At 43.1% G+C, this 15,066-nt stretch overlaps 1 protein-coding gene across 2 annotated transcripts in view; it reads left to right on the top strand.

The window, feature by feature from the left end:
- Positions 1-14,530, top strand: part of NPFFR1 (neuropeptide FF receptor 1) — a 61,070-nt gene extending 46,540 nt beyond the window's left edge. For both annotated transcript variants that reach the window (XM_077350476.1, XM_077350478.1), the window contains exons 3-4: positions 9,641-9,740; positions 13,340-14,530. In XM_077350476.1, the coding sequence (XP_077206591.1) occupies positions 9,641-9,740; positions 13,340-14,231 (992 nt within the window). In that variant the 3' untranslated portion in view covers positions 14,232-14,530. The remainder of the gene's footprint in view (positions 1-9,640; positions 9,741-13,339) is intronic.
- The last annotated feature ends 536 nt before the right edge of the window (positions 14,531-15,066 follow it).

The raw sequence follows: 15,066 nt of genomic DNA, 5'->3' as shown, positions 1-15,066 counted from the left end.
GGGCCAGATTCTGCTACAAAACAGCACTGCTAGGACATTGGTTGCCAACCACAAGAGCTACTATCTGCCAGACAAAAACCTAGGGCATTACCTAAGAGCTCCCGTCTTAATTGTTGGCAGGGTTCATATAAAGGAGCAGGATACCAGCTGCTTAAAACATAAAATAGTTTTAATGAAAACAGAAACAGCTTTGTAAGAGAGGTGAGAGACAGTTCTATAACTCAGGCTTTTCCAGCCAGATTTCTTAACAGCCCTGAAAAGATTTCAGAAATAGGTGGGAGCTAATTAATTTTTGATAAACCATTTATTGGGTGATATGACCATATATGTTAATGTTGATCCACCCACCCCTCCAGAAATAGCTAATGGTGGGCCTGGTGGTGGGTGGGAAGCAGATGGGCCCCGAGTGGTAGAGTCCCCGAGTGCTATAGTTCTCGACCATATTCTGGATGATTTCGCCAGTTCTGGGGTTTCTTGAAGCCTGAAGAAAGTTTCAGGGGTTTCTCAATGGTAAGAAAGTTGAGGAAGCCTGCCATAGTGGAATAGGACCTGCAGGTCGCAGCAGGACTGTACCACCACACTCACTGTTTCTCTATAATGCAGTGTCACACGAGAGCATGGGTTGATTTCTGTGGTTCATGAGTCGTGCCTGCACAATTATTGAAATCTAGGAAGAGATCATTGGCTCCTCCCCTTCCCACACCCTCGAGACCCATCATTGGCCATTGGGGCAGGTCAACATGACCATATATGGCAGGGGTAGTCAAACTGCGGCCCTCCAGATGTCCGTGGACTACAATTCCCAGAAGCCCCTGCCAGCATTTGCTGGCAGGGGCTCCTGGGAATTGTAGTTCACGGTCATCTGGAGGGCCGCAGTTTGACTACCCCTGATATATGGTTATATCATCCGATGAATGTTTAACAAACAAAAAATAATTAACTCCCAACCATTTGGGAAACCCTTCCAGGGCCGTCCAGAAACCCCAGGATTTAAACAAACTCTGGTTGAGAAAGCCTGTCTTAAGTCCTTCAAATCCCTGTTCTCTGCTAGATATCACCTGCCCAGCTGGGGAAAGGGAAGCTTGACCCCACCCCATCACATCTCCTTAGACCTGTGGTGTTTGTGGGTCTGCCAAGCACCGAGCTTGAGGTCCAAGGCAGGATCTAAGCAGCCATGTAATTGACCAATGTGCCACTAGATCTTATTAGCCTAAACCTGTAAACAACCAATCGTGTGCACTCGTGGAAAGATCCATTGTCTGCTCGGTGTATAAATATAGGGGTGTCTGAGGAGTTTTATGTCTTGTTGTCTGGATCACTAGCAACCTGTAGTCCTGCTGAGAACATAATAAAAAGAGATGTTTGTACATCCTATGTCCTGGCGTCCTCAAAACCCACGGATTTAAGGAGACCTATTAGCATTTCTTAAAGGGTGACTGAGCTGAGCCTGGAAAGCAACTGAGTTGATTCCTCCCCCCCCCCCCCCACACACACACACCAGGAGAAAGAGAAATGTTAAAATTCAAGGTGAAGGTTTTGCTCAGTTTGAAATCATCCAAAGAAAAATGTGTTTCTCCACACTGGGAACCAGAGAACAAATGGTCTTTTGGAGACCCCTCTTCTTATTGAGAGACCCCAATGAGCTTCTGAGGATCTGAAGATTCACCAGAACAGAGTTTGAGAGCTCCTAGTCTAGCCTATAGTCAACAACCAAACACCCGCAAGATTTCATAGGGGACGTGTTCTATGAGGTTCCTTGGTGTAGAAGACGAAGATGCCGACGGCGGCGATGATGAAGAAAGTTGGCTCTTATAGCCGCTTTTCTCTACCCAGAGTGTAACAGTTAGAGCAAGTGTTTAGGGTCAATGCAAACCACAGCAAACCCACATTCATGTCTCTGTCTCTGACCTCCTAGAAGTGAAAAGCTGTCGTTTGAAAACAGATCTTGGAGATGTTTTCTGTAAATTTTCCTTTTTTTTTTTAATGAACGGGGCTACTGGTGTTGGTTACAGGGCTCTGTTTCCCCTCCTCACAGATTGACAGCTGCCATTTCACACTGTTCCCACTGCCCTTTCAAGTGCCACAGCTCGGAAGCTAGCAAGAACACACCAAGGACTTCAAATAATCCCTCTGCTGTGACTTGGAAAATCAGCAGAAAGCAATTTACTAGCTCTCCCGGCTGCAGCTGTAAAAAGTAACATGAGGTTAGGCTGCCCCTCCAAAACAGCACAAAGCCTTTTATGAATGCAGAGAGTGCCTTCTGCGTCCTTTTTAATACTGTACGCATGGCTTGCATAGTAAATCCTACATCGGTGCCCTTTGCCATTCTTACAACAATAGTTAGTATCTTGCAACAAAAAAAACCTCTGCACTACATTCTCCATTACAGAAATGTAATATGTATGATCAGTGGGTTTTAAAAAAATGTGTTGCATAATTTATTCTGTTTCTGCTAGAGCGGGCAAGTAAAACTAGGCATGCAAAACACTGCAAGCCTGCTTTTTTACTGCTGGAAATTTCACATGACAATCGCTTGTAGGGTTTCACTGCATATTGTCTTAACATAGTCAAGGTTTGCTGTCAAAGGGTCCAGAAACGTGATTTTTCATTAATGGAAGCTGCCATTCTCAGCAAGAAGCATTCATGGTTCTCCCTATAACCTCCCTGGCCATGATCTGCCAGTTCAGAATGCTTCAAATTGGCAAATCCACCTCCTCTCCATCCAAGGCAGCAGTGACAGAAAGAAGCTCAAACACCTGGGAGCAGAAGAGTTTCTGGGGCCCTTCTGGAAAAGAGCTTCCACCAGGGCTGGTTTATTATTTTATTTATTTTCAAATTTTTGGATTGCCACTCCCAGAAAAAGAAAACAGTTTACATAAATCTTAAGTCTCATAAAACAATAAGATCCCAATGAAACCCTAAGATGGCAGTAAAAACACAACAGCAGGATGAGACTGCTAGACCATACCCACCGCTGCCCCCATATCTAACAATGGAAAATCCCCCAAGGTGCAGCTACAGACATGTCCCGGCGGCTTTACAGATCCACACAGGGAGGGAGTAGTTCTTCCTTGCTCGATCTCAACCAAATACCTGCGGAACAGGGCCCCTAGATCTTCCAGGAGCTCAATCTACCAGGTTGGGGCCAGGCGCCAGGGTCAACCAGCAAATTCCTACCCACAGAGCGAAGAGCCCTGCAGGGGCTTAAGGAGACAAGCGGCCCCTCAGATAAGCAGGACCCAAGCCGCAGACGGCCTTGAAGGTCAGTACCAAGACCTTGAACCTGATCCAGAAGCCAATCAGCAACCACTGCAGCTGCCTCAGCATAGGCTGGACATGGGCCCTCCAAGATAACCTCATGAGGACCCTAGCAGCTGCATTTTGCACCAGCTGTAATTTCGGGGTCAGCACACTTCTAGGCTCCCTGCACTATACCCCATCCCCCGCCATTGGATCAGTGCTGTAGCTTCTCTGCTTCCCTCTTTTCCCTCTTTACAGACTACTTGGAGTGACACCCCTTTCCACTGTGGGGGTCCCCTCCGTCCCCACTCTGGCTGTTCCCACTCAAATGTACTCTGTTAGCGCCCCATGAATCCTTAAACCACTCCTAGCTTCTACCCTAGGAAGACATTTCATGGCCACAGTTTTTAAAGGGCACTTTTAAAGCTGTGGCACAAGGCTAATAGCAAATATCTATTGGGAGGAGTATCTGTGAATGGAGATCATAAGGGGAGTGGAGACACCTAGAGGAAAACTGCAGATAAATTCAGGATTAAGTCCAGTGGCTGTCAGCTTTTGTTGGTCTTGGGTGCCACTGGACTTAGACTTTGTTCTATTGCTGCAGGCAAACGTGGCTACCCCCCTGAACAAGCTGAAGATGATACCCTTGATAGATTTTTAAAATAAGCCTGGAAGATGAATGACTTCTTAGTAAAACTTTCTATTCACATTGGTGCAACAAGCACATTTTCTTCCCAGGTTATTTGTCCTCCATTTGAAGAATCCCTCTCTTTATTGACTAAATTCAAGTAGTTCCGAATCAGAGAGAGCTTGTTCTCAAGCGAATACTACCAGCACTAGGAAGTTGGGTTGTGTGCGGCGGCATCCGAATTGGCCGTTCCAGGCCGACTAGGACGCCGCCACGCACAACCTTTCTAGGTAGTATTCATGTAGTTGTTGGTGTAGTGGTTAAGAATGGCAGCCTCTAATCTGGGGATCCGGGATTGATTCCCTGCTCCTCCACATGCAGCCACCTGGGTGACCTTGGGCTAGTCACAGTCCTGTTGGATCTGTTCTCACACAGCAGCTCTTTCTGCCCCACCTACCTCATAGGGTGTCTGTTGTGGGGAGAGGAAGGGAAGGTGATTGTATGTCACTTTGAGACACATGAGTTTTGCTGGGTGACCTTGGGTTGGTTATTGTTCTCTCAAAGCTCTCTCAGACCCACCTACCTCATAGGGTTTCTGTTGTGGGGAGAGGAAGGGAAGGCAATAGTAAACCACTTTGAGACTTCTTTGGGTAGAGAAAAGGAGGGCATACTATCCATTTCGGCAAACACTGTCCCTTTACTTAACACGTCATTTCAAATTAATCTCCAGCTTTGTTAATATAACGATTGCCATTTTTTTTTTCTTCTGTCTTCACCCATTTCAGAAAAATAAGTGTTTCGATTGTTTATTAGATGAACGTTTTATCAGCTACTGGTGTTTTCTATAGTTCTATCAACTTTATTTATAGCCTCCCTTTGTCTCTGAGACTGCAGTGCTAACTGCAGGGATTATCTGCCTTGGAATAATAGATGTTGCCGTTTAATCATCTCCATGAATGCACAGGTTTTGTCATCCAGGTACGTCATCTTTGGATCCTAGATGGAAGTTTATCTCCTAAATGTAATATCATGTGATAACAGTAAACCATCTATTTAGGCTCCAGGTATATGAGGGGAAGACTTTTAACTGTTTTGTTAAATAAAATTTAGATTGATAAATTTTAAGCATTGAATCTTCACTGTATGGGTTTTTAATCCTTCAGTTGTTGAGAGTCACCCCAAGATTGCCTGAAGAGAGGAAGCATATAAATCCAAAAATAAATATATAAAATAAAATGTCGGAATACTATTTGCTTGGGATTCATTAGGTGGGCTCCTGTACCCATTGCATGATGATCGCTGGTTTCTCAAAGACATTGGTTAGTTATTATAGACAAGAGATTACTGAACTAGATGGGTGCCAAAGTCATAGCCCAGAAACACCTGAGAGGCCAAAAGCAGCTCTGATGCTTGAAAAATTATACCTCCCAAATCTTGTTGCTCCAATCAGATTCTTTTATGGGGTTTTTATTATTATTATTATTATTATTATTATTATTATTATTATTATTATTATTATTTGGATTTATATCCCGCCACTCCCCGTAGGCTCGTGGCGGGTCACAGCAGTCCTATCCCCATTAAAATACCCATTAAAAGACTTTAAGACAATCCCAACATGGCGGAACTTATTATTCCCACCCCTGCTATCAGAGCAGCAGGGAGGGTGGGGAGGAGATGCTAAGTGGGGAGGAGATGCTAAAATTTACATTTTGCTGCTGTCTTTATTGGGTTATGTAACTAATTTGGTTTTAATTAATAGTTGCCTTTTAAAGAGGGTTCTAGGTGGACGGTTTTGGAGGTTTTTTTTTACTTCTATGATGTTATTTAATCAATATATTTATTATTGGGTTTTTTTTTTGTTGGCATATGCAAGATCTGCAGTGTGCATGATTCAAAAGCTTATGAAGAATATCCATCAGGGAGCATTGGAGAGTTGTATTTCTTATTGTTCAATTAGGAACTTCCTAGTATTTTTAAAATATTCTCCTCCCATGTCCTGATTGGCTCATTTGGAGACTTCCTGCTCCTCTGAGCATACTTCTTCCCTGATTGCCTCCAGAACAAAACAGAATGAAGATAGACAATTAGAGAAGACTTTCTCTTTCCTCTTTCTATACAAAGTTGTTCGTCTTCTAAATAGAACTATTTTATTAAGCAGCCTGGTAGTCCTCACTCTCTTTCCACATATAAACTGCCAATATTTTTATGGATTTTACACGGCGCCTATTTATTGTTGGCTGCCTCAGGAATTGACTGATCGAACATGTACTGCATAAATAAAGAATGGGAAAGTCCCCCGTGTGGCAGAGAATGCTTTTCAGACAATTTAACCTGAAACAACACTGGGCAGAAGAAATCATAAACCACTACTCCCAGAAGAGGCAACGAAGGTTGCTTCACCTGAACGATTCCTTAACAAAGAGAATCTGCCAGAACCCCAAGCTAGCATACAATTTCTTGTGTAGTGGGTAAGAGCAGCAAACTGTAATCTGGAGAACCAGGTTTGATTCCCCACTCCTCCACATGCAGCCAACAGGATGACCTTGGGCCAGTCACAGTCCTGTTGGAATTATTCTCATAGGGTGGTTTCTCTCAAAGCTCTCTCAGCCTCACCTTCCTCACAGGGTATTTGTTGTAGGGAGAGGAAGGGAAGGTGATTCCAAGCTGCTTTGAGACTCCTTCAGGTAGTGAAAAGCAGGGTATAAAACCAATTCTTCTTCAGTTTGATTTCTGCTCATAGTGTGGAAGGGCGCTCCTCCAAAGAGAATTCTTTTGTGTCTTTGTCAACAGAGATATGTATTCTGCTGTGCATTCACAGCAGAGAGGGGAGGAGCAGGAGGAGGTGAAATATCTTTGCCAGTTGTGTAATATCTTTCCTAAGGATTGTTTTCCTCCTTCCTGTTTCCAGATACCTTATTAAAACTCCAGAGTAGCCGGAGACATGAGTTTTTGGACGGGAACTGGAGGGCAATAGCCAAGGATGTCTTTGGCTCCTAGCTTGTGCATTGCAGCTTTCAGCTTTGGACAAGCCAAAATGAAAAAGAAACAAATGATTCAAAAGGAAAAGAATCTTTAATGATTGAATAACTCCTATGCATTTCATGCACAGCTTCATCAGGGGGAATTTATTGAAATAATATAAAACATAAACTATATTAAGTTCATCATTCTAAAAAGTTGATAAAATTCAGGCCAATTTCTCAGAGCATGTACAGAGTGCAATACATAATCAGTTGTTAATGTGTAGCTAACTGAACCAGCATTAACATATACTACAATTTCACAAAGCATATACAGAATGCAATTCATATTACATAAATCCAAGGGAACTATTTAGAATATTTGGAAATAGGTGTTAGAGAATCATGCCTACCTTTTAGATTCTTTTCCCTTTCCTTTCTGTACATAGATTTAACACCCAGGCAAGTCCTGACTCTTATCTACATGAGTACCTACCAGAAGATATTCTCATTAAACCAATTAGGATGCAGAGTTTTCAGCTTCGAAATCCATTCTGCTACTTTCCTCAATAGAATTCTGTCATCCTGTCTCTCAGGTTTGACTATAATCTGGGGGAAAGTCTGTGTCCCACATATTTGGAAATAGGTTCTAACACAGAATTACTTCCAGATACAATTGGACTCCCCAGGAGAGGGGGGATTTGTATTGTTGTGAATTTTTGGTAGTACATAAAATACAGGTGTCCTAGGATTTGCATTGTATAAATATATCTTCTCTTGTGGAGAAATGTAACCTATAACCTCATCTTCCTCCAGTAGAAATTTGATCTCTTCTTGGATTAATTGTAAAGGATCATGACTACAGGGGATATGAGCCTCCGAGGAGGGTGGTACATAAATATAATAAATAAATAATGTTTGATTGTTAAGTTGTCACTTAGTCTACCCTATTTTGTATATCAATGGCTCCCCCCTTATCAGCTTCTTTTATAATGATGTTATGTTCTTTGGTCAAATTATTGAGTCCTGATTTTGAGAGGCTTGTATGTATACCATACAATTCTATCATTGCAGTCTTTAAAAAGAGCATTTACAGGAACTAGAACATACTGGATGACATTCCTATGTGCAATAAAAGACCTATGGTTTCTTACAACCAACATGGTTAATTTGAAAGCGACACCCATCAGGAAAAGAATTCACGATCCATCTTACCAGAATCCAGCCTTCTGCTTTCCCTGCTTTTGCAAAAATACAAAACTTGTGAAACATTTCACTCTTCCTAATGAGAATAAACAATATTATGTTAAAGAATTCACATGAAAAGTGATTGTGTGGTTCATGCAGTATCAAGCGGATGTGGTAAACTTTAAATTAGCATAATCAGGCCTCTTAAATTAAGTGTCTCGGAACATAAAAGCAGCACAAATTGTACTGTGCCATTCATAAAGGACCTGGTGCTCCTTTAGTGGAAGGTTTCTTAAACCCACACCTAGCCAAGGACCTGTCAGGATATGGAAGGGGTGACCTGCCCAGAGGTGAAGAAGGGGGCAGGTGTGTTGATGGGCGGGCATGTCTTTGTGTGAGAAGAAAAAGCAGATTAGACTGTAAAACAAAAAAGCTGAGAGATTCTGTTGTGAGCTGGCTGAAACACCTTGTAGAGGCAGGCTCTTTCTCCCTGGAGAATGGATGTAGATTGTGCTGTCCTGGGCGGGCCTCTTTGGCCTCCACCTGTGCTTTGCAAATGCTACAGGAGGGGGAGGTCTAAATCACTAGGGCTTGCTCCTCTGAAAGGAAGCACCCCAGCAAGCACTATTCCTGGAACTCATTAACACTGAGAGAAATAGGAAACACATCACAATGCATCTACAAGTAATCCAAGTTTTGTATGCATTTAAATTATGGTTGTATAAAGAACACCGTGGTTTTATTTTGAAAAGGAAAGACCTGATGCCAAAATAGATGTTAAAAAGAGACAGCCACACTGTACAGATCCAGCTCAGCTCCTGGCAAAACCCAGCAATTATGTTTAGCCTCAGCAGTGATTTTCCTTCCAGTTGAGCACAGTAATTTTCTTCTAGCTAAAAAGAAACTGCTGATAAAAGAAGAATCTTTATTTAGAGGAGAATTTATCCTCTTCTATGCAAGATATTCTGTTTCTCAGGACTCTTACCAAGGATCATATTTAAGAAATAACAAAATTATTTCAATGGGACAAGCGAGAGTTTATGTAGACTTTCCTGAGATGCTGGTTTATTACCCAGACTTCAGGTGATACATCAGATGTGAGGAACTGATTAATGTATTTCTGCTTGCTATATATTGGTCATTTATAAGATAGTTACCTTTATGGACCTTTGATACTAATAGACCCCAATTATATGGCTTAAAATATAAAATATAAGATAAACAAAATATAAGAATTAGGTAGTGGGTTGAAGACTTTATTTATATCCCTGAAAAAAAAAACAATTAAGAAATAAGTTTACTGAAGAAGTAAAATACGAAAATGAGATTTTATACCTAGGAACTTGTTCTGAATAAAGCTTTTTGCCATCGCCAACTTGGAAATTTCTTTCTGTTATATATTGGTAGCAAGGGTTGATACTAGAGGAATTTGCAGTGGAGCTTAGAAGATCAGCCTGCAGAATGTCAATGAAATGTAATACCTACATTGTATTACAAAGCTTGGACAGCTATGTTGAGCTGCCTTAAGCAAGGCTGAAGTTTGGTAGCTCTCCTTCAGGGAGTGGTTCTCTGTTGTGGGCTCTGATGTAAATAGTTTGTAACACTGTATTTATAATTCCAGGCTGGCCATTTGACATTGTCATGTGCAAAATGAGTGGGCTAGTCCAAGGGATGTCGGTCTCCGCCTCTGTTTTCACACTGGTGGCCATTGCGGTAGAAAGGTATGTTTGCATCATTTCGTTTTCTATACTTCTGCCCACAGTTGGCGAATTAAACTTCAAAGCCTTGCAAGCCCGAACTAAGAACGTCCCTGAAGGTGCTGAGTGCTAAGTCACACCACTGGTCTGTCTAGATCAGCCTTTCTCAACTTTTTTATCATTGAGAAACCCCTTAAACATTCTTCAGGCTTCAAGAAACTCCAGCAGTGGCATGATCATGCAGAATATGGTTGTGAAGCAAAGCTGTGTACACACCCACCCGGGGCCCCTTCCCTCCCCACCCCCTCCAGGCTCATCATTGGCCATTTTGGGAGGATGGGCAGGTCAACATAAATGGTCGTATCCCCCAATAAATGTTTAACACATTTAAAAAATATATAACTAACTTCCACCCATTTGGGAAAACAGGGAGCTATCAAGAAACCTCAGGGTTTCATGATACCCTGGTTGAGACAGCCCGGTCTATGTCATCCAGCAGCCTGTGGTTCTGTAAGGCTTTGAGCAAAAGCCTTCCGTAGCACTGTTGTTTGAGATCCTTTCTTACTTCAGACACTGACTGAATCTAGTATATAGAAAGTGCAGACCATTATTGATGTGTCAGTCCACCAACCACCACATGGAATGAAAGTATAATCCACAAGATGGGGATAGACTTTGGCCCAGACAGATTCTACACTTAGGCGTAAAACCCGCACCCCATCCTGCTTTCAAACATGCAATTGGAAGCCGCACATTTGCCTCCCATGTTTTCCCGCCACCTTGTCGTGGCTTTTTGCTGATGAGGCAGCAGAGAAGCCAGAAGAGAGAATAATCCTGCAGTTCTCCCCCCCCCCCCCGCTCCTCAGCTTGTCAATCACCACAAGCTACCAATCCCTGCACAGCAGTTGTTTCGGGGACTCAAACTTCTGCCTTCCCCCAAGCCCTAAAATTAATTTAGAAAACAAAAAAGCGTGCACTTCCACATTGCTATGGGGAAACGCCACAACACTAAAACAATTTTTTGAAAAAACTTACATTTTTGTGTTGCCAGGGGATCACACTACAACAATAAAACATTCTTTTCTTAGATCTATTTTCAGGATTCTTGGTGTAATGGTCTCTCAATGTTTTATTAAATTTCTGATAGCTGGCCACGGTAACTGGACCCCAACGAATTATTGTTGGTTCACAGTAAAGGTTTTAAACACAGAACATGGATGCTAGGGAGAGGGCTGCTTCATCACATGCCCCTCCCCCTTTCCCGTTCATACCCTGCCACCAGAAAACACAAACAGGAATGTGTTTTGGCTGCCCGATCCCAAAATCACCATGCATGATGTGTGATTTTTACTGAGGTCATGTAGCTTTGTGGTCCCATAGCAAGGTGGACCGCTCCATTGTTGTTGTTTTTTAAATCTCTATCCAGAAAAGGAGAGGGGAGGGCAGATACAAGGGTGGGCAGATACAAGGGTGGGCAGAATGCTACCGAGACTGTCACGCATTTCTTGCCCCCGTTTGTGCCTCAGGTTGCAGTGTGGCAAGACGGGGGAAATCGTGAAAACTCGCGCCAGCCACTTGAGAGCTCCGGGCTGCTGCCAATGTCATGTGGAAGCAGCACTAAAACCTGCAAGCAACGAGAGGCTGTCTAGGGGGCAAATTCCTTATGCAGAGTCAGTCCCAGTCTAGCTTGATCTCATCAGATCTTGAAAGCTAAGCGGGGTCAACCATGGTTAATATTTGGATGGAAGAACACCAAAGAACCCCCAGGGTTTGTCCTTCCTTCCTTCCTTCCTTCCTTCCTTCCTTCCTTCCTTCCTTCCTTCCTTCCTTCCTTCCTTCCTTCCTTCCTTCCTTCCTTCCTTCCTTCCTTCCTTCCTTCCTTCCTTCCTTCCTTCCTTCCTTCCTTCCATTTATAAGCCCATTTTCTAACTGGGACTCACGGTGGATAACATCAATAAAATCAGCACAGAATAACATATTTCTAAAAGAAATAATCTTAAGAAGCCAAAATCTCTCCTAAAGACTTTTACAAGCCCTCTAAAACGACAGCAGAGGTATCTGAATTTCCTCTGGGAGTGTATTCCATAACATGGGAGTAGCCACAGTAGAAACCCACGAGGAGCAGAATGTGCCCTTGTGGGGGACGGTGGTGGAGGAAAGAACCATCAAATCACAGCTGACTTATGGAGAGTGCATAGGGGTTTCTTTCACAAATGGAACAGAGGTGATATGGCATTGCCCAACTCTAGATAGTGACCCAAGACTGCCTTGTTGGTTTCCATCCAAATACTAACCAGGGTTGCTCCTGTTTAGCTTCTGAGATCTAATGATAGTTAACAGTCTAGCCTGGGCCATCAAGGTGGGCATGCAGGGGACAGAACACTCAAAAGGCATTGCTGAGGTGATTGAAAATGCCACCTGGAATTATACCAGGAGAGACAAGCTCCTCTGCTACAGTGCAAGGGTAGTGGAGGCCACCATGAATGACAGGCCGGCCATTTTAGAGATATACAGCTCCAGTTTTGTAATGAGATTGGATCTGAGTGCGTGTGTCAGGCTGGAGTATTCCTCTAGTACTGCCCCTGATTAATTAATAACCGTGTCCATATTTCCATCAAATATCAGTCATGAATAACACAACATATCATGAAGGTAATGCTGGAAAAATGATCTTGTGACAGTCATTTCTGTCTCTACCTGTATGCTTCCATATGTATGTGAAGTCCTTTTTAATGCTTTAAAACAGGGGTAGTCAAACTGCGGCCCTCCAGATGTCCATGGACTACAATTCCCAGGAGCCCCTGCCAGCATTCGCTGGCAGGGGCTCCTGGGAATTGTAGTCCATGAACATCTGGAGGGCCGCAGTTTGACTACCCCTGCTTTAAAACAAGGATCTTCAACCTTTTTGAGCCTGTGGGCACATAAGGAATTCTGAGAAGGTATGGGAAGTGCAACCATAAAATGGCTGCCACAGTATACCTTCAGCCACACAGTGAAGATCCTTATGGTGAGGTGGCAGGTGCTGCCAGAGAAAACTTTTTAAAAATCTGCACATCCAATTAAATTTCCATTGGCCAGCCAGGAGGCGTGTTGAGAAAAATACTTGGTAAAATACTTCGCAGGCACCCAGGAAGGTGTCAGCAGGCCCCATGGTGCTGGCGGGCCCTACGCTGGGGACCTCTGCTCTAAAGTGCTATAATAATTTATTTAAGCAGTATATACTTCTTTACAAGCATGAAGATCTTATATAGCTCATCAGCTCAGCAATATAAGGGGGTAGTGGTTAAGAGCAGCAGCCTGTAATCTGGTGAGCCGGGCTTGATTCCCCAGTCCTTCACATGCAGCCAGCTGTGTGACCTTGGGCTCGTCACAGTCCCATGGCTCTGATAGTGCTGTTCTGATGGAGCAGTCCTGTCAGAGCTCTCTCAGCTCCACCTCCGTCACAGGGTGTCGTTGTGGGGAGAGGAAGGGAAGGCGATTGTAAGCCGCTTTGAGACTCCTTCTGGAAGAGAAAAGTGGGGTATAAAAACCAACTATTACTATTATTACATCACAAAACAGCCAAATATGTGTCTTGTACGTCTCTTAGTTTCTGAACATAATGCCTCTTCTTTCTTTCCTAGATTTCGTTGCATTGTGTACCCGTTCAGGCAGAAACTTACCCTTAGGAAAGCCCTGGTCACCATCATTATCATTTGGGTCTTGGCCTTAATTATTATGTGCCCTTCTGCAGTCACCTTGACTGTTACCAAGGATGAATACCATTTTATGCTCGATGCCTACAACCATTCCTACCCGTTCTACTCCTGCTGGGAAGCCTGGCCCGATAAGGAGATGCACAAAATCTACACAACGGTTCTCTTTTCTCACATCTACCTTGCCCCTCTCACCTTGATTGTGATCATGTACACTCGGATTGCCTTCAAGCTGTTCAAGTCATCTGCCCACATAAGAGGTTCTCAGTTAGAAGAGAATGCGGGGAGAAGGGTCTCTAAGAGGAAGGTCAAAGTGATCAACATGTTGATTATGGTGGCGTTGTTCTTCACTCTTTCCTGGCTACCTCTGTGGAGTTTAATGTTGCTGACAGACTATGGGAACCTCAATGAGTATCAGCTCAACCTTGTCACTGTTTATTTCTTCCCATTTGCCCACTGGCTGGCTTTCTTTAATAGTAGTATTAACCCAATCATCTATGGGTACTTCAATGAGAACTTCCGGAGAGGATTCCAGGAGGCCTTCAAAGTCCAGCTTTGTTCTATGGAAAGGGAACACAAAGATACCTATTCTGAGAGGAACAACAGTGGCTTCCTTTTCGGGGCACGCAATCGGATTTTTGTTGAAGGTCAAGGCAGTGATTCAGCCCAGCCATCAGAGACTGGACAAAGTAGCTTCCTAAGAACTGGTCTGTTTCCAACAAGGAATGGGCGGGTGGCTCACCATGGCTTGATGGTGGAAGATTTTGACAGTAAAGGTTGCTCACCCAATAGCGTTAGCATCCCAGCTTGGGATATTTAAGGGAACTGGAGCCCCCTGGACCTGATGAACTGACTTGACTAGACATTGTTATGTAATTTTCAGAGCATGTGAGCCAAATGCATGTGGGGCAAGCTTCTCAAATCTGAACTCTTTTACTAGTGTGGAGGTCTGTGTGAAAATACATTGCATCTGGGGGACCTTGCTTGTCTTCAAATCCCAGATTTTGATATTCGAAGGTGGAACAGACCAGTTTTTATACAGTGTTTCAATTTATGAATATGTCATTTCCCCTTAAATATTTATGAATACATTATTTCCTGTATATGAATACATCTGTACAAGATATGAATATATTATATGAATATTTCTGTATATGAATACATCATTTTCTGAATATTCAAAAGGGGCCTTTACTGAAGTTACACATAAAGGAAACTTGACAAAATATTTTGAAGTAGAATGAGACAGAACTACATTTGCCAGATACTACAATTATTTTACACTACTGGCTGGGCCAGCTCATTTTTTTTTTTTAAAGGTAAGCCTAAAATTAAAGGGGAAGAAGAACTTTGCTCATGGGACAGGAGGATAAACTGGGAAGCCAGCAGTCTATAACGCAATGCAGACATACTTGGGTGTATAATAAGTGGGTGTCTATAGTCTCCTTAACTTTTGTGAGATCACACTAGGAGGTTATAAATGGTGCCATGGTTGTCACTTCCACCAGATCAAATGACATGCTCCATTGTGCTTTGGAAGGGGGCCTGTGGCCCGCAAACTTTCCAGCTGCCCCCCAGCTCCACTTTCCTTCCAAAAGAGGATGGGGTGGACATATTTAGGATATACCACATGGCTAAAATCTTAATTGGGGGAG

Source organism: Paroedura picta, chromosome 8, assembly GCF_049243985.1.
Source record: "Paroedura picta isolate Pp20150507F chromosome 8, Ppicta_v3.0, whole genome shotgun sequence".
NCBI classification, from domain to species: domain Eukaryota; kingdom Metazoa; phylum Chordata; class Lepidosauria; order Squamata; family Gekkonidae; genus Paroedura; species Paroedura picta.
Note: the sequence above shows the minus strand (reverse complement) of the source record. Positions and strands in the feature narration are given on the sequence as shown.